This window comes from Betta splendens, chromosome 17 (assembly GCF_900634795.4).
Source record: "Betta splendens chromosome 17, fBetSpl5.4, whole genome shotgun sequence".
In the NCBI taxonomy this organism is placed as follows: Eukaryota; Metazoa; Chordata; class Actinopteri; order Anabantiformes; family Osphronemidae; genus Betta; species Betta splendens.
Window position 1 is genome coordinate 6702188 of NC_040897.2, and position 23893 is coordinate 6726080.

Below are 23893 nucleotides of genomic sequence, written 5' to 3' on the forward strand. Positions count from 1 at the left end.
TTTGCTCTGCAGTGTGTGTTTATAAGGTTCTAGGGCCGACTCCTTTAATGTGTGTTTACCTGCCCTTACATGTGTGAAAGGTCCGTCCATCAGCTCGCCGACCGAAACCGGCCCACTGCTGAGAGACGCGTGAATGAGTGTGAAAAATGTTATATCTAGTACATAAATATATAGAGTTGTATCTCATGGGATTTAAAACTGGACAAAAATTATACATGGAGATACATGAGACATTAACATTGCATCTATATTATTTAGTGCCTAAATAATGGAATCACTTTTCATTATGCGACTGCCAAGTGAATACATAAAGCATTAAAGGCTTCTAACTATAAATGGAGTGGAGCTGGATGTTAAATCAGCGCAGATAAAATCTGTGCTGACTTGCTGAAAGTCTTCACCCCCCCCCCCCCCCCCCCCATCATGCTTCTTCATGTCATTCCTTCCCCTTCTTTAACTGACTCAGCCAGTCTATACGTACTGTACTCTTATATCATTTGTATACATACTGTTTCCTTTGATAATTCCACTAGCTTCATCTCTCTCTGCGGATATTAATGTGTAAATCAGCTTTTGTTCTCTCCCTCCTCCTCCTCCTCCTCCGTCTCTGTCCTCCTGTTCCTGTACCTCCCCGAACGCATTTACTCTCTCTCCTTCGTTAGACCCAGAATGTGATGTACGACCTGGTGTCAGAGCTGCAGGAGCGAAGCGAGGAGCTGGACAAGCGCATCGGCACATTGGAGGACAAGCTGGACTCGGTGACGGGCAGCCTGCAGGCGCTGCCCTGCCTCATCTCCCAAGCCATAACCCAGCAGCAGCAGGACTTCCTGGACGGCTTTGTTCACCGCTTTCGGCCCGCGTCGCTAGCCTCCGAGCGCTCCGAACGGTCCGAGCGATCCTGGACTTCCACCGCCCGTAGGCGGCGCTCGCCCTCCACAGCACCACACACCTCCTCCGATAGTGGATAACCTTGACAAAGTGTCTGCCTTCACCGTTCAGGCCTCGCCCCTAAACCCCCACCCGTCCCCATCACCACCAGCTCGTCATCCCATTCCGCCCCACGCACACCCACCATCCCTGTAACAGCTGGAGAGTCCATGTCTGGACTAACAATGAACCCCCATCTTGACCCCCTCGCCTGATCATTGCCCCCCATCGCCTCCTCCGTCTCATACCCTCTCTCCCCTTCACATGAAATCCAAAAACCAACTCCTCTGTGACTGAGACTCTCAGCACAGGACTGGATCAGAGCTATTCCAAAAGAACAAAGAAACGCAAATCAAGAAAAACACAAATGCATCCAAAAGAAGAAAAAGAGAAAAAAAAAGATAAAAAAGACTGAAAAACCGAGATAAAGTAGAGATATGGTTTATGTTTTAGCCATTGTATGGCTGTTCAAGTTAGCTTTTTTGTAAAAGCCCTTGTATAGTTAAAAAATGACTGAGTTCAGGGTCGCTGGGGTGAAAGCTGGCTATCACACCGGAGAGTCCTTAACCACGAGGGGTGGAAGTTGGTCTGTGGAGCTGAGGGTCCAGGCTCGACCGCCGGCCTCCCGAGGCCGCGGGGGGTGGGGGGGGCGTCCGTCCACGCGTCCGTCCGTCCACGCGTCCGTCTGTCGAGGGAAGTGAGACGAACCGCCGGATTTCCCTTTCGAAAAGACTTGCACCGTGGCGGCCTTCCCCGTAGGTCAGGGCGGGCGCTTTAGGCCGGGCTACGCGGCGCGCTGACTCCAGGTCAGCGCTCGATAATGCACTTAACGGGGAGGGGGAACGGCCACGCGGAGGAAAAGCAGGGGGGCGACGCACATGGCATTACTACTGGGTAGGAAATATGTACACAGTTGCCAACTTCAAGGTTTCAGCTTCCTTGTTCTTATCAAGGGAAAATGAGAGCGACTATCTTTTTTAGTTACATATTGACATGTGATTTTTCAGTGCCTGAATGTATAAATAGTAGAGGGTTATTTAATTACTAATTTCAGAGCTTTTTTACGATGTTAACAGTCTGAATACAGCATTGCATTCCTTTTTCAGATACATTCCTCTCCAAAAATCTAAAGAAAATGTCTTAATGTAATGCATAACATTGCCTCCATTACACAGCGACTCTAAATGTTTCGAGGAAACCTTTCTTTTCCTTTTCTACTAACACCGTGACAAATGAGAAATGTTCGGGAGAGCGAGAGAGAAAGTGAGGCCGAATGAGCGAGTACTTGTGAGCGCGCTTGTCGGGGAATGAATTCACTCTTAGCTCAGTGCTGCGCGCACGCACGCACACACACACACACACACACACACACACACACACACACACACACACACACACACACACACACACAGAGCAATGAAATATGTAGTAGTCTACCTTTACCACCACCACTAATTAGAGCTTCCCGTGGTCTTCAGATAACAGCATGGCTTGAGATCTGCTGGTCCACACAGCCACACGGGCACACATCACTGGTTGACAGCCCTGACCCTTCTGTGCACGGCTCCGTGCAAAACTGACAACGGAGCGTCTTCCTCAACCGCCTCGATCGTTTCGCTTCTATTTCTTTCTTGCATTTCCTGTTTTTAGTTCTATTTTTTCTAATGAGGTGTTTGATGAGCGTTGCAGCAATGTGACTAACCCCAGATACAAATACAGATACTGAAAAAACCTAAACACACCTGTCTTTCAGAAGGTTTAACGGAATAGTTTAACATTGATTATTATTAATTATTAATAATTATACACTATTTTTTCAGTTGGTTTCGTTCTTTGTCCACAGCCACAATTATTGTTGCCCCTTCTTTTCTGCCGACACATTGCTTTATATTTGCTGTACATATCACAGAGGTGATTTCCTATGAAAACAACAATGTCAATATGCAAATTTTCCAAATGTCTAAGTATTCCTGGAAAGTTATGATCAGGCCTTTGTTGTATAAACTCAGTTGCTGAGCTAGAAAAGAAATTAGATGAATGTTGAACTCAAAGGTACTCAAAGGAACTCAAAGAGGTTTATTCCAGGTGTTTAGTGGCAGGTCAGCTGGTAAAAACCTAAAGTAGTTTGACTGGTAGATGAGTCTGAAAAGGATTGTAGTGCTAAAATTCATATTCGTGGCCCTAATGCAGCATTATTACCACTGGTTATTTCCTGCTGAGCTGAACTCTCCAACTTACTGACTGGACAGAAAGCACTTAATTTAGCCACATATTCTGTTTGCTGTGAGTGACACTTCAAGCATGAATGTTAGGTTCCTCCTTTCAACTTGAGTTGATGAAGCATGACTCTTTACTGGCCCCATCTCCAGCCACTTCCCATGCAGTGCTGCTCGCCGCCCTTTTAACGCGAAGGGACTTTTATGCCTTTACAGTCTCGGTTTCAATCAGTGTTATCCAACAACGACCACTAGACGATGATCTGCTTGATTATGGCCTCACCTGCCTGTGTGTATTAAAGGTTCCCGCCTCTTCATTAAAATTTAGCCCCATGTTTGTCATCTGTCATCATTAAGAATGTCAGTCCCCGAACACAGAGAGGTTTTCCAAACGAAAGGAAAAAACAACTGAAGGGAGCCTCCAGGTCCTGTTCTCTGCTAAACTCAGTGTACAGTATTGAGTTACACCAGGGAGGATCACAGATGCTGGGGCTCCTTTCCCAGAGAGGTACCAGCGCTATTGTTAAGGACGTCATCCTTCATTAGGCTGCAGGAAAGAGGATATTGAAAAAGGGGAAAGATGAGTCATAGCTCATTTGCTGACAACATGTTCGTTTTGGGGGCGGACAGCAAGACAAGATGTCCTACAAATATGACCTCATTGTAGATGTCGCCAAGTAAACGGGACAAACGTGAAACACAGGGTAAAGGTAACTTGGTGCCATGTGTTCTGTAGCAGAAGGCAGAAATTTGGCTTCCAGGGGATCGTGTTCTCCTTCTCCTGCCATCAACCAAGACCAACCAAGACTCCATTCCAATAAAAGAAAGCAGTGTTTTGTTTTCCAAGTGAGGGACGTTCATGGTGTATTTCTGATGATGACAGATGAGCATCCCAGAATTTTATTATTCTGAAAACGTAGGCTTCCTCATAGAGCAGGCATCAGAACACACCTCTCCTGAACAATAACAGAGTGACCCCCCCCAAAGTGAAGAAAATGTAACCCAATCATTGTTCTGTGTACACTGCCACATGATGCATAATGTACGTAGTAGCACTGGAATAAATCAACTTTTAATGGATGGCAAATGGGTCTAACATGTTCTCTATGCGCTGCTCGCTGTCCCTTTGTTTGGCAGGTGAACATTTGTCCCAGAAAGGAGAGACACCGAGGTCAAACCATTAAAGACGACCCTCAGCTACGTCCACCGCGCTCTTTGCTTTAAGCTTTCATTTCAAACCGTTTCTCTTTCATTTTGCCCAAACTCAACCACGTTACATTCTGTTTGACTCCAGCGTCCAGCCAGGTCCCCGCCAGCCGCCTAAACCAACCCAGCGGTGAGACTGGGGCTGGTGCTGACTCACAGGGACGTCTGCTGGTGAAACTGTGAGTCGGGGGATGTCCTGAAACAGAATTATTGGAGGAAGCATGGATATAAACATACAAACACCACTCCGGAGGACACACAGCTGCTGTGGCGGCGATCCAAGGAGAACTGTGGGCTGCACACACACACACACACACACACACACACACACACACACACACACACACACACACACACACACACACACACACACACATAGCCATTAATGTTCAAATAACAAGCTACTATTCATGTCCACATGCGCAAACAAGGCGCCGCGTGGTTAATTACACCCAAATCAGAAGGGACTTGGCAGCCGACCGATTCCCTGCAAAAGTGGCAGAGTCAGTCACCCTGTAGTTGTTGCTACACAACCCCCAAGACATGCCTGAGTGGGAACACAGCACGGCTTCCCCGCTCCTCGTCCCCCTCCGAGCGCAGAATAGAATGTTTTAGAGCTGTAATTACATTTTAAAAATCATAAATTGTTCTAATAGTTTAAAATATGCCCATAATCTGAGCTTAAGCGACAAATTTAAAAATGACACCCAGCTTAGTTGCTGCTGCTCATCACGCAGTAGATAATGCCCCGACCCCCTTTTTCATCTGTAACAATGTCAGTCCCTTAATGAGAGCAGTTAATCCATCCAGACACTCACTCTGGTGTTTAACTAGGAAAAGCAAGTAAAGAGGCGTCAAATTACCGCGGCTCCCCTCTAGAGGGTACTGAAGATCAGCCCATGGTCACACAAGACAGGAGAGCAGCGAGGGCGACCCCGAGGCCGCAGGAAGGACAAGGGCAGGAAACTAGCAATGGTGTTAAGAATCATCCCAAAGTGTGAAAAGCTCCTCTGGGGCCATGCAGAGGAAGTTATTTATGGAATTCATTACAGGCCCCACTTTTCTCCCGGCCTTCCCCAGGAGCTAATAGCTAGCAGCGGCATTATGCTTATCGCTTTGCGCTAACGTGGTTTGGAATACACTTGGGGAAATCAGAAAGGACAGGGCTATCGATCCGGGCTCGGGCCCTGTTGAACGCGCGGCGCTGCGGCGGCCGAGAGCCTTTCTGTGCCATCAGATGTTTGGCTTCATTGGACTCACTGCCCATCAGTTCTGCTCCCCCCCCCCCCCCCCCCCCCCCCCATCTATTCCTCGGCTGCTCATTTGGGGATCGGAGGCTAAATTAGCTGAAACAAACGAGGCTGCAGCAGCTTGTATAGACACGTGTAACTTATACATGTGTCTCCTACTTGACAGAATAACATCACCCAAGGCTACAAATTCAAATTCTCGCCTGTTATTACCTAATCATCCTGCAGCCTGAAACAATTTAAGCAGATAATAAACATGTACATAAAAGAGTGTTAAGCAGCATAATGCTAAAAGGAATACAAACAGGTAAAAGAGTAGAAATACTGTTAAAGTGCACAATATTAAACAAAGGTTTAACGGAAGAATTTGTGACTCAAAGGATCAGGTCGGTAAAAGTTGATTCTGAGAGCTAAATGAGAAAATCAGTACCACTATCACATAAGTCTGCGTGTACGTACGCATGCAGGCTATGCAGATGTTTTACATGCTTGACTAAACGCTGTGTTGTTATAATACACCTGCATCGGCAGAACAGCAGCAGATGAGACAGCCTCAGGCCAAGGTTACTGGAGGCTCGCTCACTTGAGAGAGGTGGAATTAAGTGTTTACAGTCATGTATTGTAGTACTGCAGTGTGTGTGTGTGTGTGTGTGTGTGTGTGTGTGTGTGTGTGTGTGTGTGTGTGTGTGTGTGTGTGTGTGTGTGTGTGTGTGTGTGTGTGTGTGTGTGTGTGTGTTTGGAGAGCTCACCACAGTCGTCCTTGCCTTGAGCTCTCTCTACATGAAAATCCTGGCCCTGCTCTGCATGGATCCCTGAGCACAGCCTGACGTCACACTGGGAAACAGGAAGTGATTCCTGGAGTCAGGTTTGCAGAGTTTAGACCATAACTACTAAGTGTAGCAGTGTCACAGCCTAGAAAGAATATTTGGTGTTAACTATTTCTGACTTTATTATATTAGATTGTATTGCATTCCTCACACAACACTGAAGCTCAGAATTATGATTTGCATTTTCTGAAATTCAGCAAGGTCAATTATGAGAACAATACAACAGAGAGAGAGAGAGAGAGAGAGAGAGCACAAACAGGATCCACAGGAGGCACAATCTCAAGCAGAAGACCAGGAGAGTGCTGCCCTCTAGTGTTAAACCCCGGCTCCTCCTGCGACTCCAACAGCCACACACAGCCCAGATCCAAATGAATAATTCATAAATGATGGGATGATAAAGCAGCAATTCACAGACATGCGATGTAATTGATAACTGTGGCGCTGATATGAAACGCACACGTGTAATCTGCTGGACAAGCTAATGTTTTGGGATTTAAAGTCATAGTAACTGGACAACGCTGGTGCAGGGATCCCTGAAGCAACCATAAAATGAGGATTATCCACTTCTCACGCTTTTTGTATCAGTAAAGTACAACTAATATGTGGTCAGAGCAGCCTAATGGCCGCCCGGGGCCGTTTGAAGCGCCTGCAGTGGGCTTCAGTCCAGGCCAGTTCACCGCCTACTCTCATGTTTTTACAAACGTCAGCCACTTCGCTGCCTCTTTCCCACAGATTAACCTACTAGTGCCAGTCAGCGACCAGCGTGGGGCGGTTCTGGTTTAATATTTAACCCCCTCCGCCCCTTTACACACAATGGCCAGTCCCCTTGTTAGTATCGAGAGGCAGTGAGTCACCTGAGAGAGCGTGAGCCGTGTGGGCCAAGCGTTAGGTTACATCCACGCTCCCGTAATAACAAAAACTCCAACATGTGAAAGTCTGGGACCCGCTGGAGTGAGGAGACGACCTGGGGTCACAAAGGTAAGGAAGGCTGGTGGTTTGACATCGTCTTCAACGCAAAGTTGCTCTGGTTTATTAATAGGTTTCCACTGGTGCCGTGACACCGTCATGGCTGTGGCTGTGCGTCAGGAGCCTCGCTGTGAGTCACGGCTCGGCTTATGCTCCTCTGCTATTAGTCAGGACTGAGCAGCGCTGAAGTCGTGTTGTGCTCCAAGTCTGAGTCTCTATCCAGGTCTTCACAGTGCGACGATGTTCGCTAATGTTAGAGGTGCTTTTGAATGTAGTGAGATTAAATGTCATGAAGCTAACTTTAAATTTCTAATGATGTGTTGGATTCATTATTTCAAAGCGGGTGTGATCGGTATAACTCTTAGCTCACGCGTTACACAACCTATAACACAAAACTAATCACTCACTAATCATCATTTTTTTCTCTCTTGCCTCAAAGGGATCCTGTGAATACATCTTTGTCAATGAGTTAGCAAAAATCTGCCCACAGCATGAGAAGCTGGAGCAGGAAGCTCAAGGGACGAGCGCCTGACAGCGTGGACGAGACCTCCGCTGGCAGGAGGAACTCCATTAGCGCTCCACCGGTGCCTGCGTGGGTTGCTCACTCGCCCACGCCGGACGATTCCACGGATGGCGGCGAAAGCGCCACAAGCCTCGCGGCCAATTCTCCGCCTTATGCAGAAAGGGAGGACAATGCGCGCACAGGCAGCATTAAGGACAGACTCAAGTCCCTCGTCCCCCAGTCGTGGGGTGGGATCATCCCCAAACGGACTGGCAATGACGCCGAACGCAGCACAGCTGGGGTCCAGATCCTTCCCAACGGGACCAGGGTCAGCCCTCCGGTGTCCCCAGTTCTTGGGGAGCCCAAGAACTGGGAGGAAAACTCCAGCCAGAATTCCCAAAAGCCTTTGCTAAACTGGAGTCATACTGGTGAGCGGCTGGGTCAAGGCTCCCCTGAGGAGTCTCTGCTCACTGGTCTCAACCCGACTGAGTACTACGCCGAGAAGCTGGAGGTCTACAACCAGAAGTACTCTTATTTGAAGTCCTGGCCCGGCCTGCTCAGGCTGCTCGCTGGACTTCAGCTCCTGTTTGGAGGAATGGTCTTCGCCTGCGTCATTGCCTACATTCAGAAAGACAGCGAGTGGTCCAACCTGTATGATGGCGTGTACAACACCGGCATTGGTCTGTCTGGGTACAGCTACAGAGGCCCCATGACCCCCTTCATTCTGGCTGTAGCTGGCGTCTGCTGGATCATGACCCTGTGTCTGTTGGTGGTGGGAATGACCATGTACTACCGCACCATCCTCCTCGACGCCCCCTGGTGGCCGCTGACGGAGGCCTTCGTCAACGTGGCCATGTTCCTGCTCTACATGGCGGCGGGGATCGTGTACCTGAACGACCTGAACCGCGGAGGCCTGTGCTACATGACGATGGGCGTCAACCCCATCGTGGCTCATCTGTGTCGCGTCGACGGCGGCCAGATGGCGGGAACCGCCTTCATCTACATCAACATGACTCTGTATCTGGGCAGCTTCCTGGTGTGTCTGAAGATGTGGAGGCACGAAGCCGCCCGCAGGCACAGAGTAAGTTTGACAGACCAGTCAACAGTTGTGGCACCTGATCAAGTACAATTCAACATTTTAAGGGCAAACAGCACAATCTTCCAAAATATTTGGTGTGAGATAAGAAAAGGGCTAGAAGCAAGCATAACAATCCCATATCTCTGCTCCATGTTTAGCTTCTTGGCTGAAACTAAGCTTCTCTTTTTCTACCTGTAGCCGCAGGAGGAGTTTGAACGGTCCATCCCACTCAAACCCCAAAAGCCAAAGCGCATATCATTCAAGGATGAAATGGACAAGTCTCCGAGTAGAGATTGCGCCAGTCTGCATGTACCTGTCCATGAAGTTCATAAGAACCCACTGCAGAAAGACAGAGTGTCAGAATACACCCCTAAAGTCCACATCATTGCAGACTACATCATGTGAGTCACTGTTTAAACTGAGCACAGAGAAGCTGAACCAACCCCACATTAACCTCTTACTATCAACTGTACTTAAAAATAAAGAAATACACCTATTTGTTGTCGCTCTGACATTGTCTCTGTAGAAAGTATCCAGAGATTGGCTGCGTGGAAGAACGGGAGAAGTACAAGGCTGTGTTCAATGACCAGTATCAGGAATACAAGGACCTTCACAGAGACATCAGCACCACCATCAGCAAATTCAGAGACTTGGACACAGTGATGGAGCGTCTCCTCAGAGATGGAAAAAGTGTAAGAATCAGCCTAACTGTACTTTACGTTATCTCCATGTGCTTCTATATATGTAGCAACCTTCCAAGACTCAGGTGGAGGTCAAAAGGTCATGAATGATCTCCTTTTATGATGTTTTACATTTGATATCATTTGCCTGTTTTTTAGGATCCACAGAGGATTCAAAGCATTTTGAAGACATATGAGGAGAAAAAGAGTGTAAGCAACAGAGACGGTAAAACTAGACATGCATGCAGTCAGTCATGAAACTCACATTAATACATGTGTTTTTGTTGCGTGTTTTTTACAGGACCCTGCTTTCCTAGAAAAAAGAGAGCGCTGTGAATATCTGAAGGCCAAACTGAGCCACATCAAAAGCAGAATACACGCTTTTGACCAGGAAACCATCACTCCGAGCGCTGGCACCTAAGAGCAAAGTCACCTTTCATACTTTGAAGGAGAAGCGTGTTTTTTCTCCATCTTTCAGTGCTTTTGTCCTGAACAGGATCAGCATGTCTGTGCTTTACAGAGTTTACACAATGACTGCAAAAAAAATGTAAAACTATAATAAAGTTTAAACAGCCTTTGCCTTTGCTGTCTGGTGTATGCTACGTCCTCCCTGTTCAATAAAACGTATTTTTCTGAATGACTTGACTTTTTATGGGACAGTTTATTTCATGCAGAATCAAACAGCTGCTATGAGGATAAAAACATTCAGTAAAATATTCAGACCAATATACAGTATATACTGTAAGACGTTTGACTGAGAGCTTCCTGTGCAGTGATACAGTAAACGCGAACGCATCTTGGCTCATCACGTGACTGTTGACGTTTTCTTGAGATGTTAATCGAAGTACAAAGTAAATATAAACACGCCTGGTCATTTATTATTATCAGTCGTAGTATTAAACCACTATATGGATGATCATGAACAGCTGACTGGCTGTTACAACGTCGCGCTCACGTTTTGTCCTCCTGACGCATCTGGACGTTAACGACCGCGCTGTGTCTCTCCAGTCCACGCTTGCCGAAGCCTTACTGGTTCGTCCCACGAGCACGTGCGCAGCAGGTGGGTGGCAGGTGACAGCCGCGTCAGCCGCGAGTCCGACGCCGACGCGTTCCATCGGATCGTGAAGCGGACGGTGTTTGCGGCTCAGCGGGACGACGACGCCGCACGTGTCTACCGGCAGGTGGCTCGGTAGGTCCTTAAACGCACCATTTATTCACTACAAGCTTTAAATTGTTACAGTTGTGATCTGGTGTTCGGGCACGTGACGTTACTCATGATCTGTGTGTCGATATTTTGTTATGATGTCAAGCTGTTTTCAAGTATAACGGCTTAAACTGTGAGGTGTCCGTTAGTAATTAAAAAGGGGCGGTTTTGCTGGAACGTGAAGTCCTCTCCACATTTGATCAGACGAACACCTCTGTCCGGCCCGACGGGTCTCACTCTGCAGCTTCCCTCTCTCTCCGCAGGTTCGGACGGAGCCGGCCGCTCTTCGGATCCTCGCCCGGCTCGCCTCTTATCTGCTGTCTGTCTGAATTATTGAAGGCTGCGGGCTCGGGTTCCTCTGGAGTGATCGAGTGTGGCTCAGCCGGACCGGGGAGAGTGCTCTGGACGGGCTGTGCAGGAGGGACGGCTTAAACGGAGAGCAAGGTGCAGCAAGTGAACAGGAGGGCTGAAAGGACTCCAGGCATCACTACAGGGTTAGTGCATGACTGTCACACCATTATCGGTCATGTAGTTTATTAGAGCTAACTTCCCTTTATTTCTGATTTCTTACTGCAGGTAAAATTCGCTATGTATGAGCCTCAGTACTACGACAGCCCCCCTGTGTACAGCCCACCCTACAGCACCACCTCCCACAGCTTCTACCTTCCACGGAGCGTCCACTCCCCCTTGAACCAACATGTCCCCCACAGCCACAACCTCAATCCTGACTCGTACTACAGGGAGGAGAGGCCTCAACACTTCTACCGCTGGTTTTCTCCTCCTGGTTTTGTCAAGACCTTCCAAGGAGCCACGGCTCTCATGTGCTTCCTCATCTTCGTCTGCGTGGCTTCCACCTTGGTGTGGGACACGAATGGATTTGGACTCGGGGGCTACGGCGCCGGGGCCTCGGGGGAGTTCATGGGAGCGGGGTCGGGATATTATGGCGGCAGCTACGGCTACAGCGGCTCCTACATGACGCCGTACTCGGCCAAGTCGGCCATGATCTCCACGGCGGCCGTCAACTTCCTGCTGTCTCTGGGGTTCCTCATAGCCAGTTTCTCAAGGTCACGGACCACGAGGGGGTGCAGGTTTTACCTCATTGTGTTCATCAGTGATGTCATCTTAGCTGTCCTACAGGTGAGGTGTCATATGCTTAGAAATCAATCAGATGCTCATCAGTCCTCAACACGGGTCAAGTTAAGGTCATCATCCTCTGACTTTTAGGGCATCATCAACATCATCTTTGTGATCGGAGTGAACCCGATGTCCCAGAGCTCACAGAGCGTGCTCTACAACCCCATGCTGATGATGTGCCAGAACCTCCAGGGCCGGCCCAGCCTCAGCGGCGCGGCGGGGGCCAGCTTTCCGGGGGGCCTCCTCATGTACAATCAGTACCTGCAGCACTACTGTTACATGGATCCCGAGGAGGTTGGAGAGGCGTCTTATTCTGAGCTTTGGTCGGTACAGTTACTGGGCTTAATGTGCTCCCCTCACGCAGACAGTAGCGCTGGTGCTGGGTTTGATGGTGGTGCTGGCGCTGTCCCTGTCCGCCTACTACGCCTACAAGACCCGCAGCAAGATCTGGAATCACGGCAAAGCCAACATCTACTGGGAGGAGCCGCTGATGAGGCCGGCGGACGGGCAGAACGTCCAGGACTGGGTGAGCCCAGCGCGCCGGGTCACGCAAGTAGGGAGTGTGGGTGAATGAGGACCAAATGATGAGAATAAAATAAAAAGCGTCGGCCTTATTTTAATTTCTCACGTCTTGCCGGTGAACTCTCTGTCACAAACTCATTATTTGCTCCTGTTTATCGTCAGCGCACCCAGGTTTCGCTGGGGCTAATCATTAACCAGACGGGTGATAAGCCGCTGCACCATGACCGTATAAAAAAAACACACGCAAGCGACGGCTGTGCCTCAAACAGTTCACACTATTTATCTCATGCTTAGGTTCCAAACGTTGGGCTGTTAGAGCAAATATTATCACACACACTTACGTTTCCTGTGCAAGTTTTTGGACTGATTCTGAACATGGAATGAAGAGCTAGTGCGGCTGAAATAATGTCTACATACTGTATGTGGAGCTGCTGGGAGAGGAATGTTTTAACTGAACCCTCACCGGCCACTTTATTAGGTACACCTGAATAATAAATTATAGCTTTGTAGGTTCTAATAAAAAATGTTGCCTGCTATCAATGTATTTAACCCATATTTATGCTGCTGTAGAGCCTTAGCAATTTAATGAATAATTAATTCAGCAGTGGGTAATCCAACAGCATAGAGTTGTACCATGAATGTAACACGTCCAGTGTGACTCATTACGGTAGGAGAACAAACATGTTCAGTCAGTTCCTGCAGTGCGGCCTTGGCCTACATTACTACCAACCGTGTAGTGAGTGGATGGGAGTCGCATCCCCCTTTTCTGGGGCTCTCTGGTATCACAGGGAAGATGCTTGCCTTGCAGGAGGCATATATAATGTATGTGGCATGTATAATGTATAAAAAGAGTTGGGTTGCCTGTGCAAATCCCTTCAGACTGTGGTGGCGCTAAATGATTCAGTCTGCGAAGGGGCCGCTACACAGAGCTGCAAATTAGACTCCTGGCAAAGAAGCCATTTCCCCGTGTTTTGTGCTACATTTGGAAAAGGCGCGCTAATGGGAAGGAGCGTGTAGGATGCATAGATTAGAGTAAATAGTGCGGAATTAAGCGGGAATGATGGAGGTGAATGGGAAGATTCATCAACGCGAGCAACTCTTTGCTAGATTTGCTAAGAACATCAATAAAACTCCAAAGCTGTTGTGTTGAGGTGTGAGGCGTGCGGCCAGTGAGTGAGTGAGTGAGTGAGTGAGTGAGTGAGTGAGTGAGTGAGTGAGCGGCACCTTCCTGCTGCAGCGCGTCGCGTTCCCTGCAGCTCACGGCCGCTCTTCCACACACAGGGTCACAGTTCAACCTGAACAACTTGAGTCCGTGTCGCAGACGCCTCCTTCCAGACTCATCAGCTCGGTGGATCCTTATCCTGTGTGACTGCACTTTGATCCAGAAATAGATCAAAGGCTCCGGGATATTAACGAGTCACCCCACGCTGCGGCGGGAGATTAGAGGATAATGCTGCTTCTTTAGCGATTACCGTTTCAAACTCTGCTTTTCTGCACCCGTGAACTCGCCCAGACACTTCATGGTCCGGCAGAGTTGCAGAGTTTGCATTTTCCTGCCACGTATGCTTTTTCCAGCATGAATCCACCTCCACGATTACCACACGGTGCTGAGTGTGTTTTGTTAGTGCTTTTTTAATAGTGCTTTTTCATTCCAGTCTCCTGATCCTGCCTTAGGTGAATCATGTTGGAGACGTGCGCAGCACCCAGCAGGCACCAACTGTTGTTGTATCCGAGAGACCAGCACCTGATCTCAGGGCGGAGAACGGTGTGATGTTCAACAATAAGAGCACGGTCGGCATCCGCAGCGAGGGAAATGATAAAAGCAGCAGGTGAGTGGATGCTGCAGCTGACCATGTGTAACGAATAACTTAGTGGGTTTGGTTTGGTCTCCGAACACACACATCTTACTTCCTGTGAGACGCGTTTCCACTCACACAGACCTCTAAACCGCCCACAGCGGTCATCGGGACGCAGCGCCGCTCCACCAGAACCAGAACAGCAGAGCTGCCGCCTGCTCCAGCGGCACCTCCGACGGAACCGGGAGCATCTGGAAGCCTCCCGCTCATCACGTCCAGCAGGAACGAGGGCCCCAGTCTGCAGCTCAGCAGGCGGAGGAATACCAGGATGAAACTGGTTACACCACCGGAGACACTGGCCACACGCTGGACCACACTGATTACCTGTACAGGTGTTGATTCACATTACTTACATTTAGCATTTAACCAACCTCCTTGGTTACTTTCTTGCCACTGTCTGAATAGTGATTTAACTGTAATAATTAATTCATGGCTGCGCATTAACGTCCCGCTCCAGGCTGTACCCGGAGATAACTTCAGACGAGCAGCGCCGGCGGTACAAGCAGGAGTTCGACTCGGACCTGGCTCGCTATCGGAGCCTCTGCGCCGAGATGGACGACATCAGCGACCGGATGCGCAAGTTAAGGCGGGAGCTGGACGCGCTGGACGAGGGCCGTGTGAGCTATCAGGTGGAGCGCGTTCCCGCCTCACGCAGGCGAAACGCGAGCATTCATAATTGAGCTCATTTGTATTTCCATTATCAGGCGGCGGCAGACGAGTATGATCGACTGAAAGACCTGAAAAGGGTGAGTGAGGTCCGCAGCAGCTTCACCAAATGAAGCCAGCAGTGAGACGAGAGCTGCGATATGTTGGTCAGGCCTAAAGAAGGCGTTGCCTTTGTCTTCCTTTGTAGAAACCAGCCTATCAAGCGAAGAAGGAGCAGAGCAAAGAGCTGCGGCAAAAGCTCTTCCACATCAAACGCTTGGTAAAAAAATACGACCACGGTTTTTGCTAGTTTTAATAATCTATGCGTGACCTGGCTCAAGCCACACACGCCCCGTCTTCCTCATTTTTGTTGCCGTTATACTGTTTTGCTCTTTACATGGCGACATATGTGAACGTGACCTTTGACCTTGGCGTTTGCATGTCCTTTACTTCGCCTTTAGGTTTGTTGAGCGTCACGTGTCACTTTGCATTTCAGCCTCACATTTGAGCTAGAACTCCATCTATCCAACTATCAATATCAGTTCCATATGTGTAACATGACGGTCGGCGAAGAGGAAATACTGTCAATAAAAGAGCAGTGGAACACGAATGTAGAGTCGCGGTTCATGGTACATGTTGCAGGGTTTATTTGGCATTCATCACACAGATGTAATTACAACACTTCTTCAAGTAGCTTGAGCAAACAGCCAACCAGACTCGTCTCCGTCTGTTCGTTCCCTGAAGAACGCAGCCATACATGTGATCTCTTAAAAAAACAAGAACCCAGTAGCACAAAGAAAACATTAATAGTAGATTATTTTTTCTGTCGCTGACTCAGTTGTGAGTGGTGCCTAAAAGAAGACTATCCAAATAACAGAAGGCGCTGTAGTAGCTACAATCTTCAGCTTTGTTCTCATCAGTAATTGCTAAAATGTATTTTCTACAGTTGCTTTATTCTCCTTTTTAAGTATGTAAAATTGGAAACTCTCCCTTTAAAGGACCCATGAGGTAAATCCTAGCGGACCAGCCAATTTTCTTATCTCATCTCTAAAAGTTTGATGTTTTGGTTTTGAAGATCATCCAAGTACAGTTTTTCCCCCCATCAGATTCTCATCCATTACAACATTTTCTCACATCACCCGCTCAGATGTGCGGACGCGAGCGATTGCGAACATCTGTCACGTCAGTCGCTTCAGCACGTAGATAAAGATTCTTTTTTGACATCTGAAAAGATGACGGAGGTATTTTTCTTATGAAGACATGTAGAAAAAAAACATTTAGGAGCTAACAGAGAAAGCAATATTTTAATGTTTAAACGAACCTTGGATTACATAATGGAAAGAGGGGGAACAACTTAGCAAATATCCAAAACAACATTTCAACATGCAAAAAGACAAAATTGGCCTCAATATATATATATGTATATATACACACACATTACAATACACTTTTCAAGGGATCATTCCCTCCAGAAACGGCAACTCTTAACGTAAACTAGTTTTCAGCTGATAGTGTTGGCTTTAAAAGCTCCGATCTATATTTGTTGAACTCTTCTCACTCCATTCTGAAACTCGAGTTTAATTTAAGTAAAGGTCAGCCTCTGGTCTTTTGGTATCAAATGGATCCGAACGACGCTCGATACCCAAATCCATCATATTCACTCAGCCTCATATTCAAACACAAATCCGAATCACTTGGGGGACATTTTTAAAAAGATACAAGACAAATGTTTGTTTTGCTTGTAAAACGCATTCCATAATTCATAAATGTCCCAAATTCCTACTGAAAAACAAGGCAGTTGTCAAAAAAGAAGGCGATTTCTGGTGAATGACACAGAGGTTTGTGTTGAGCAAATATCAGACTAAAGCATTCTGATGTGTAGTGAGGTATTGGTCCTTTCTAGTTACTGTGCCCTCCCCTGGTCTTTAACTAACGTCAGCCCTGCGAATTACTTAAAATATGCTTCACTTAATCATCAGGCAATCACAAGAGTCCATATCTCCTCTCTGCTTGACTTACTAATTTGCTATACAAAAACCATCTCCGAGGATCATGTGATAGACTTTGGTGAGTTTTCCTTGGTTTTACTTTTAGTTCTGTTCATTTTTCAGCAGTTCCTTGGCCTCTTCAGCGTTTTTTTTTTCCCTTAGTGTGTTTCTAGTTCACAGGACATCCACAGCGTTCTGGAGACTGTTCTTTTGAGCCACTATGGACACAATTGTAATCAGTTGTGTGGATAAAAAGGTTGCTGTATCACAATGGTGAGCCATGGAAAATGAGCCCAGTGAGGGGAAAACTGTTCTGCTGACTTTCAGCGGTGGGACAGTTTTGTCCTCTCGCTGTAGTTTTAGCGGGGTGCTGCTGCCCTCTACGTGAAACTGCGGCATCTTTAGTCACTATGGCAGGTGGGTGGTGACATGACTAGCTGTGATGGCCATATCGGAGCCCAGCGTGAAGAGCTGGTCTCCGGCCTGAGACCTGGCACAAGAACAACTGGGCTGGCATCGAGACAGATCCAACCTGGCACTGGCTCCTCTCTCTTCGCTGAGGGCCCATGCGGAGACGGAGGGCTCGTTTCATGAGGGGGAATTGAGCGGTTACAGTAAAGTACGTACAATGGCCAGCTGGCACTGCAGTTTGATAACCACACATATGGATAGCGATGAGTCAGGAGGTTTCCTGTGGGCCCTTGTCGTCACTGACCCCAGACGGAAACCTCTTCCTTCAGGGGGGCTACTGTCCTGGGACATACGGCCAGCTGATGGAGCTTCCGGAGAGCTGCATGTCGCGGATCAGCGTCTCGATGGGGGTCTTTCCCACCAGGCGCATGAAGAAGAGCTGGGAGATGAGGTTGGCGGGGACGGCGCGCAGGGCCGGGAGGCGCAGGAGCAGGCGGCCGAAGCGCTGAGGCTGACTCGGATACTGCATCCTCTCGTACTCCGTCAGCGCCACCTGAGCCTTCTCCTGCAGAGACTCCACGTGAACTGGGTCTGTCAGACCACAGGCATCTGAGAGGGAGGGAGGGAGGAAGAGGCAGTTACTTAACAGTGTGGGCAGGTTACATAAAGAGTCGTGATGAACCAAGTGGTTGAAATCCCAACAAATATTGTGATAAAATTCCCCAAAGGGGAACGGATACAAGAAGGGCCTTATTACACCTATGCGCCAAGAAAAACACACAACCCTCAAACACAACTTACAGTATAGCTGTTGCAACAGTATGATCATAATATGGTTAAAAATCAAAATACAGGAACCTATCCTGAACCCAGCTTCAGATTTAACTCATGCACAATGATGCCCAATGACCAATGACATCCATTGCAGGAACTGCACTTTCATTAATGAGCCAGGAGATGGTGCCATAGTAGGGACATTTCCAGATGACTGTAATAAAAGGGCAAACGGGGGTTCTCACCTGGTGAGAACAGTGCGATGGCCTTCAGGCAGCTGTATTCGGCCGAGTCCACCTGCAGCCTGGTCAGCTTGTCCACCTGGTCCTGGAACACCCTCACCTGGTCCATGAAGGACACCACGCGCTCGGCGGACATGGGCGACGAGTGGAAGCCGGCGGCGGCCAGCAGGGGGGCCATGTGGAGCGGCAGCGCCGACTGGGCCGCGTTGAGGATGAACAGCTCGCTCCAGCTCAGCCTCAGCAGCGCCACCTGTCAGTGGGGTCACGCGTGAGTCAGACTCCCCCGCTCGTCATCAATCGTTCGTACAGACTGGGCTTACTGGGGTTATCTACTGACCTGGTCGGACACAGGCAGCTCAGGGAAGTAAGGGATATTCCTTGCCCACTCCACGGTGCTGAAGAGGATGCGTGCAGCCAGTTCACAGATGTTGTCTATGCCCATGGCATTGTCCGGACCGGCCTGCTGGTTGTACTGGTGCCCGTAGCGGCTGTTCGGGTACGGCTCGGCGCGCAGGAGCTGGGAAATGAGCTCTGACACCGGCTGACCTCCGCCGCTCCCTCCGTTGTTGTTGTTGTTGTAGAACTCGCCACTTCCAAGGCCACTGGCACCACCTATGGGTGTGATGGAGGGACTGAGGCTAGACTGAGGTGGGATGCGGCCACGTTGAACTGCTGTCGTTTTGGTTTGGTTGGAGAGGAGAGGCGGGGGCAGAGAAATGGAAGACGACAAAAAGTTAAAAACGAGTTCCATCCGCAGCGAGGCTCACTTGATTATCATTGTGTAAATAATCTTTAAATAAAAAATGAAGCATAAATATGGGAGAGAGACCTGCTTATCAGACTACGCAAAGGTAATCTACAGAAATAAAACAGACTCTGAGGCATAAATTTACTTCCCATTAAAAATTTAAGTCTCTGCAATATTAATCACGGAGAAGAATAGCAACATGCTGTGGCAGGAGCCTCAGTATATGTACATCTTCAGAGACAAAGAATACTTCAAAGCACCCCAAGACACTGAGAATGTAAAAAATAAAACACATAGTGTATATATATATATATATATATATACACAGCAATAATCTGTTCTGCTTAACGGTAAGTGTACAAGATTTTCATTTGTTTATGTACTTGTTTTGTGTGTCGATCCGCGGGACATTGACCGACACTAAACAATGCCTCACATGGACTCAACCACTTAAGGCAAAATCCCCATATTGGATTGGATCGAGGCAACAAGTCAGAATGTTTCTACAGCTTCAGTCGGGGGCTTAAGGCTCTGGGACGCAGGTGTCTTAGCGCTGTATCCCTCTCAGTCACTCCTGCGTCGGCACTAGATTAAGCCACTTAGTACATGGCACTGAGCTGACACGCATGGCTGCCTCAGCCATGATAGAACCTCGACGGCCGTGTGGAGCGTTTGCTCTGCTCCGCGGAGCTCGTGGAGCAGAGGAAGTACGATAATGACAGAGGCAAATTTAACTATGATTGATTTTTCGTTCTCTGAAAGCAGCAGATGGAAACGCTGGGAACACTCAGCCCTGAACTCAGTCATTATTTCAATTATTTCATATCAGTGTATTTAAGCACGTAAACAATTACAGCATGTTAGAGAGATTCCTATGAGCATTAATTTCCACAATTTATGGATCAAGATGAACAGACACCTTCTTTGCGCATGCCAACACGAAAACACTTCTTCAGGCGACAGTACTGGCACTGGTTCCTGTGGTGCTGATCAATCTGACACTCTCTGTTTGACCTGAGAAAACAAATAAATCTCATTAGATTCACTGTGACCACGTCTATAAAGCTGGTGGTTGTACAGTTTAGCTGTAGAAATGAATGACCTGCTGATTTATGCCAAAAATAGGTCAACGAATGACAACAAAGAACTTAATACGGTTATGTTAGTTTATGTTATGTTATGTTATGTTATTTTAGGCCTGTGTGTGTATTGTGCCTCCCACTTATCAGTATAGAGCTACAATTAAAGGCTGTTTAATATTATTAACAGTGAAAAATATCCTACGCATCTATTTACTTGACTGATGACTAAGTCAGGTTATGGCCACACAGGAAAGGGTGGTGGTTGTAACCAACAACCAAACAATAACACATTTTGTTGGGTAATTGACTAATCAAACAATTATTGCAGCGAAAATGGGAAAACAGGTCGTATGTGATTTACTGTCTTTGTTTTCTACCGACGTCGAATTAAATGCATCAATGTATGAACATTTGAATTTAAATTTATCAAGTAAAACTTTAAGCCATTTGTTATTTAAAAAAAAATAAAATCAACAAATAAAGTAGAATGAGGCACCGTGTTTGCTAGCCTCCATCGACGCATCGCCGCGTGCCGCCGTATTTAGCCGAACCACACAGCGCTGTCACTTTCCGCGAGGGGCTGAAAGAATTACCCACAATGCTCCGCTCACCTGCAAGTGTAGCTGAGGTTGCGTCGCACGCTCCTCTTGAAGAAGCTCTTGCAGCCCTCGCAGGTGAACACGCCGTAATGTTTCCCGCTGGACTTGTCCCCGCACACCACGCAGTCCACCACGCACGCCTTGTCGTCGTCTCCGGCCTCCATGTCGCTGCCCCCGGCCTGCGGAGAGCCGTCGTCCTCCTCCCCCCGCAGGTAGCTCTTGTCCCCCAGCCCGTTGGTGCCGCCATTGGGATCTCCCCAGCCCCCACTCACCATGGCCATCGCTTGGTTACCGAACCGCCACAGAGGAAAATGGGACAGGCAGCCAAGATTTCAGGCTGCTGTCAAGGTAACATAAATAAGAGCTGTCCTGACTGTGTGTTTCCCCACAGCTGGAGGGAGTCGGCGTCCTCTGTGGGCCCCTGCTCTCTTTGTGTCTTTATGTTAGCGCATAAACTAGCAAAAATACCCTCAGGCTAAAAAAAAAGGGCAGATGTCAATGAATAAAAAATGGCTATACCATTCAGTAGGAGAGTGTTTGGCTTAAAAAAAACAAAAAACCCCAGAGCGGTTCAGTCTCCTCCCACTCCACTATGACCTGGAACCAGTCTGTGTGGCAACTTTTAGTTTTGCATGTCTGTAAATTTCAGCGCCTTCGCCTCATCCTCACTCTCCAGCTCGCTGCCTTCGTCCTGCCCTCCTTTACCTCCCACCAGCTCCCGATGCGGCCCGTCCGGCCAAACGGCTTCGGCCGTGGAGCCCCCGGTCGCAGGAAACCCGGCGGGGGGGCGCGCGGACGGCGCACGTTCTGCGAAAAAGGAAGCAAAAGGCAGAAAGGGGCTCCCGTCGCGGCTCCGCTCGGTCCTCGCACTCCCAGCTCTGTCTCTGTGGCAACAATAATGGCTGAAAAAGGACCTCGGTGCAGCTCGCCTCAGCACATGCCTGGAGAGGCTCTGACCAGCCCTCTTAAAGTAGCCCTCACATTAATTCTCTCAGCTCCGTCTGGTTATTTCTCGCACACGGCCGCTGGCTCGCTAAATATTCCCTTTGAATCCCTGTAGAATTCTTGTGCTTACCTCGGAGCGATCATTAACGCGCTGTGTGCTCCCCTCGCTTCAAAATAAATCCTCTCGCTCTAGATCTTCCCTCCGTCCAACGAGGCGGAGAGCGCAGGCACAGCTGCCCTATTCTGCTGTAATCCACTCGGCGGCGGCGGCATTGTGACCCACAATGGAGATATTCCACGTCGAGCGGTGCGACCTGGCGTCCACGCGACGGCGGGATCCGAGAGCCTTTTCGAGGCTCGGCCGGGGGACGTGGGAGCGCCTGCCCTCACAACACGAGTAGATCTCCAACACAAGGAAGTGCTTTCTCTCTCTATCCTCCCAGCTCGGCGCAGCACCGCTGCCTGGCTGTGACCGCGCCGCTGCTGCTGCTTGTGAGAGATTAAAATAAAAATCAATCGGGAGCGAGCGTCCGACTCCTCAGCCCTCCGTAATTCCCGTGTTTGCACTCATGCAGCCCTCTCCCTCCAGCCTTTTGTCAGTGATTGCCCACCAAGAACTAATGACTTGCGGCCTAGCCCTGTGAGCTGCTTTTCATCCGTGTTTGTGTGTGTGTGTGTGCGTGTGTGTGGGTGTGTGAAGCCTTTCCCTGCGGCTCAGGCGAGCAGGAGGTGGGGGTGGAAGGGACGAGGGCTTCTTCTCCCCCTCTCTCTGTCCTTCAGCTTCAGAGTCAGTTGAAATTTTGAGTCAAGAAAATGGCCACGGCCTGAGAAAAGCTGGATTTCTCTGTTTGCTTTTCCCCCCTTCTTGTCCCTCTTTCCTGTTTTCCTCCAACCTATTTGCGTGTGTTTGAGAGAGAGAGAGAGATCAAGTAGAGTGAGTGAGAGAGAGAGAGTGTGTGTGTGTGTGTGTGCTGAGGGGGAGGGGGCAGTGTGTGCGTGCACTCCCAGGGATTTGACACTGCTATTCAAGCCCTGCGGTTACCATGGAGCCAGCTGCCTTATATGGTCATTGAAGTCAAAGAGCAAAGAGAGTGGGCTGTGTGGGGCAGTGCACACACACACATACACACAGAAGAATGTGGAGGGTCTCTCTCCTCAGAGATGCAGAGAGCATGACCCCAAGGCCTCAAACACCACCCCAACAATACCAGATTACCCTAAAGCCCTGCAACGAATACAAGCAAGCCAGCCTCCTGCCCACCCTTTGTCTTCCAGAAAAGCAATCGGAGCGAGCATCTGAAATCTGCTGCAGGACCACAACACACAATATCAGCAGCTAAGCAGGGCAGTAGTGACGTTGACTTCATCACTAAGATGCTCTGTACAGATGAACTCTGCATACGTGGGGCTCCTTGTGCTCGGCCACCGCTGGTTTCTCAAAAGCGCCCGGTCTCAGCATCATGCAGCGCGCAGGGTGATTTGCATTGGAGGTTAACCCCCCCCCCCCCCCCCCCCCCCCCCAAGAGGTCAAACAGACTCTGACACCCCTGCTTCTCTAAAAAGCCCAGGGTCAAATGCAGATAAAGGGGAGGAGGGGAACCACAATAACCCTGGATAAGAGTTTTAAGAGATAAGTGATGAATCTGCTTGTAAATGTGCAGCTCTTTGTGGGTTGGGGGCGGCAGGCGCGGGTATGAAGAGATGAAAGTGTCAGCGCGCTCACAGGGACTATGCAACTTGTTGTCTTATCTGCTGAGCGTTTACATAGATTTTAAAGGTATTTCTCTCCCCGTGGACGCTTTTATGGCATCCCTAAATTTTAAAGCCAGCTTTACCCCCTGGAGGACTAAACGTGTGCGACAGAGAAGCATTGTCCCAGCCATTGTACAGCTAATAGGTCATCAGAGGGTTGTGTGTGTGTGCGTTGAGTGAGTGTGTGTTAATTTGAATGAAAGTCCCTTTAATTAGGGCACTGTGCCTGCTTATTGTCACTTCGTGTGTCTGTAAAGATTAAGCTTGTCAAATAATGGGGACTTGTAAAGGACTGTGTGTGTGTGTGTGAGAGTGATGAGATTTCCAACAGAGCCAATA

General features: G+C 48.6%; 3 protein-coding genes and 1 long non-coding RNA gene across 7 annotated transcripts in view; 3 read left to right on the forward strand and 1 right to left on the reverse strand.

Moving 5' to 3' along the window:
* kcnn1a (potassium intermediate/small conductance calcium-activated channel, subfamily N, member 1a) overlaps nt 1-4230 on the forward strand; it is a 40155-nt gene extending 35925 nt beyond the window's left edge. For all 3 annotated transcript variants that reach the window (XM_055503574.1, XM_029131040.3, XM_029131042.3), the window contains one exon: nt 663-4230. In XM_055503574.1, coding sequence (XP_055359549.1) covers nt 663-919 — 257 coding nt within the window. In that variant the 3' untranslated portion in view covers nt 920-4230. The remainder of the gene's footprint in view (nt 1-662) is intronic.
* Nucleotides 4231-6337: 2107 nt separating this feature from the next.
* Nucleotides 6338-15607, forward strand: zgc:154006 (uncharacterized). Its single transcript, XM_055503576.1, has 15 exons — nt 6338-7404; nt 7832-8975; nt 9171-9373; nt 9499-9664; nt 9812-9862; nt 9954-10059; nt 10374-10393; nt 11454-11993; nt 12081-12284; nt 12355-12516; nt 14187-14341; nt 14470-14700; nt 14826-14997; nt 15073-15114; nt 15222-15607. Exons 2-15 carry the CDS (start codon nt 7884-7886, stop codon nt 15321-15323), a joined length of 3246 nt encoding a protein of 1081 aa, XP_055359551.1. The 5' UTR covers nt 6338-7404; nt 7832-7883; the 3' UTR covers nt 15324-15607.
* A 691-nt stretch (nt 15608-16298) lies between these two features.
* Nucleotides 16299-22002, reverse strand: nr2f6a (nuclear receptor subfamily 2, group F, member 6a). Of its 2 annotated transcripts, none has more exons than XM_029131925.3 (5): nt 20870-22002; nt 20096-20190; nt 18766-19097; nt 18432-18678; nt 16299-18021 (listed from the first exon to the last, which is right to left on the reverse strand). In XM_029131925.3, exons 1-5 carry the CDS (start codon nt 21136-21138, stop codon nt 17747-17749), a joined length of 1218 nt encoding a protein of 405 aa, XP_028987758.1. In that variant the 5' UTR covers nt 21139-22002; the 3' UTR covers nt 16299-17746. The 2 variants fall into 2 exon arrangements, with proteins under 2 accessions (XP_028987758.1, XP_028987756.1); XM_029131923.3 differs by having other exon boundaries at nt 18766-19100.
* On the forward strand, nt 21071-22343 carry LOC129603245 (uncharacterized). The gene is made up of 2 exons (XR_008692984.1): nt 21071-21205; nt 21996-22343. It is a non-coding gene; the product is annotated as an uncharacterized LOC129603245 (long non-coding RNA).
* Nucleotides 22344-23893: the final 1550 nt, after the last annotated feature.

Coding starts and splice junctions, on each gene's coding strand:
- zgc:154006 (XM_055503576.1), top strand. CDS start 7,884: ATGAGAAGCTGGAGCAGGAAGCTCAAGGGACGAGCGCCTGACAGCGTG. Junction 8,976..9,170: donor AAGCCGCCCGCAGGCACAGA/GTAAGTTTGACA, acceptor TTCTACCTGTAG/CCGCAGGAGGAGTTTGAACG. Junction 15,115..15,221: donor GACTGAAAGACCTGAAAAGG/GTGAGTGAGGTC, acceptor CTTCCTTTGTAG/AAACCAGCCTATCAAGCGAA.
- nr2f6a (XM_029131923.3), bottom strand. CDS start 21,138: ATGGCCATGGTGAGTGGGGGCTGGGGAGATCCCAATGGCGGCACCAAC. Junction 19,101..20,095: donor TGTTGGCATGCGCAAAGAAG/GTGTCTGTTCAT, acceptor CCAAAACGACAG/CAGTTCAACGTGGCCGCATC. Junction 18,022..18,431: donor CATCGCACTGTTCTCACCAG/GTGAGAACCCCC, acceptor CCTCCCTCTCAG/ATGCCTGTGGTCTGACAGAC.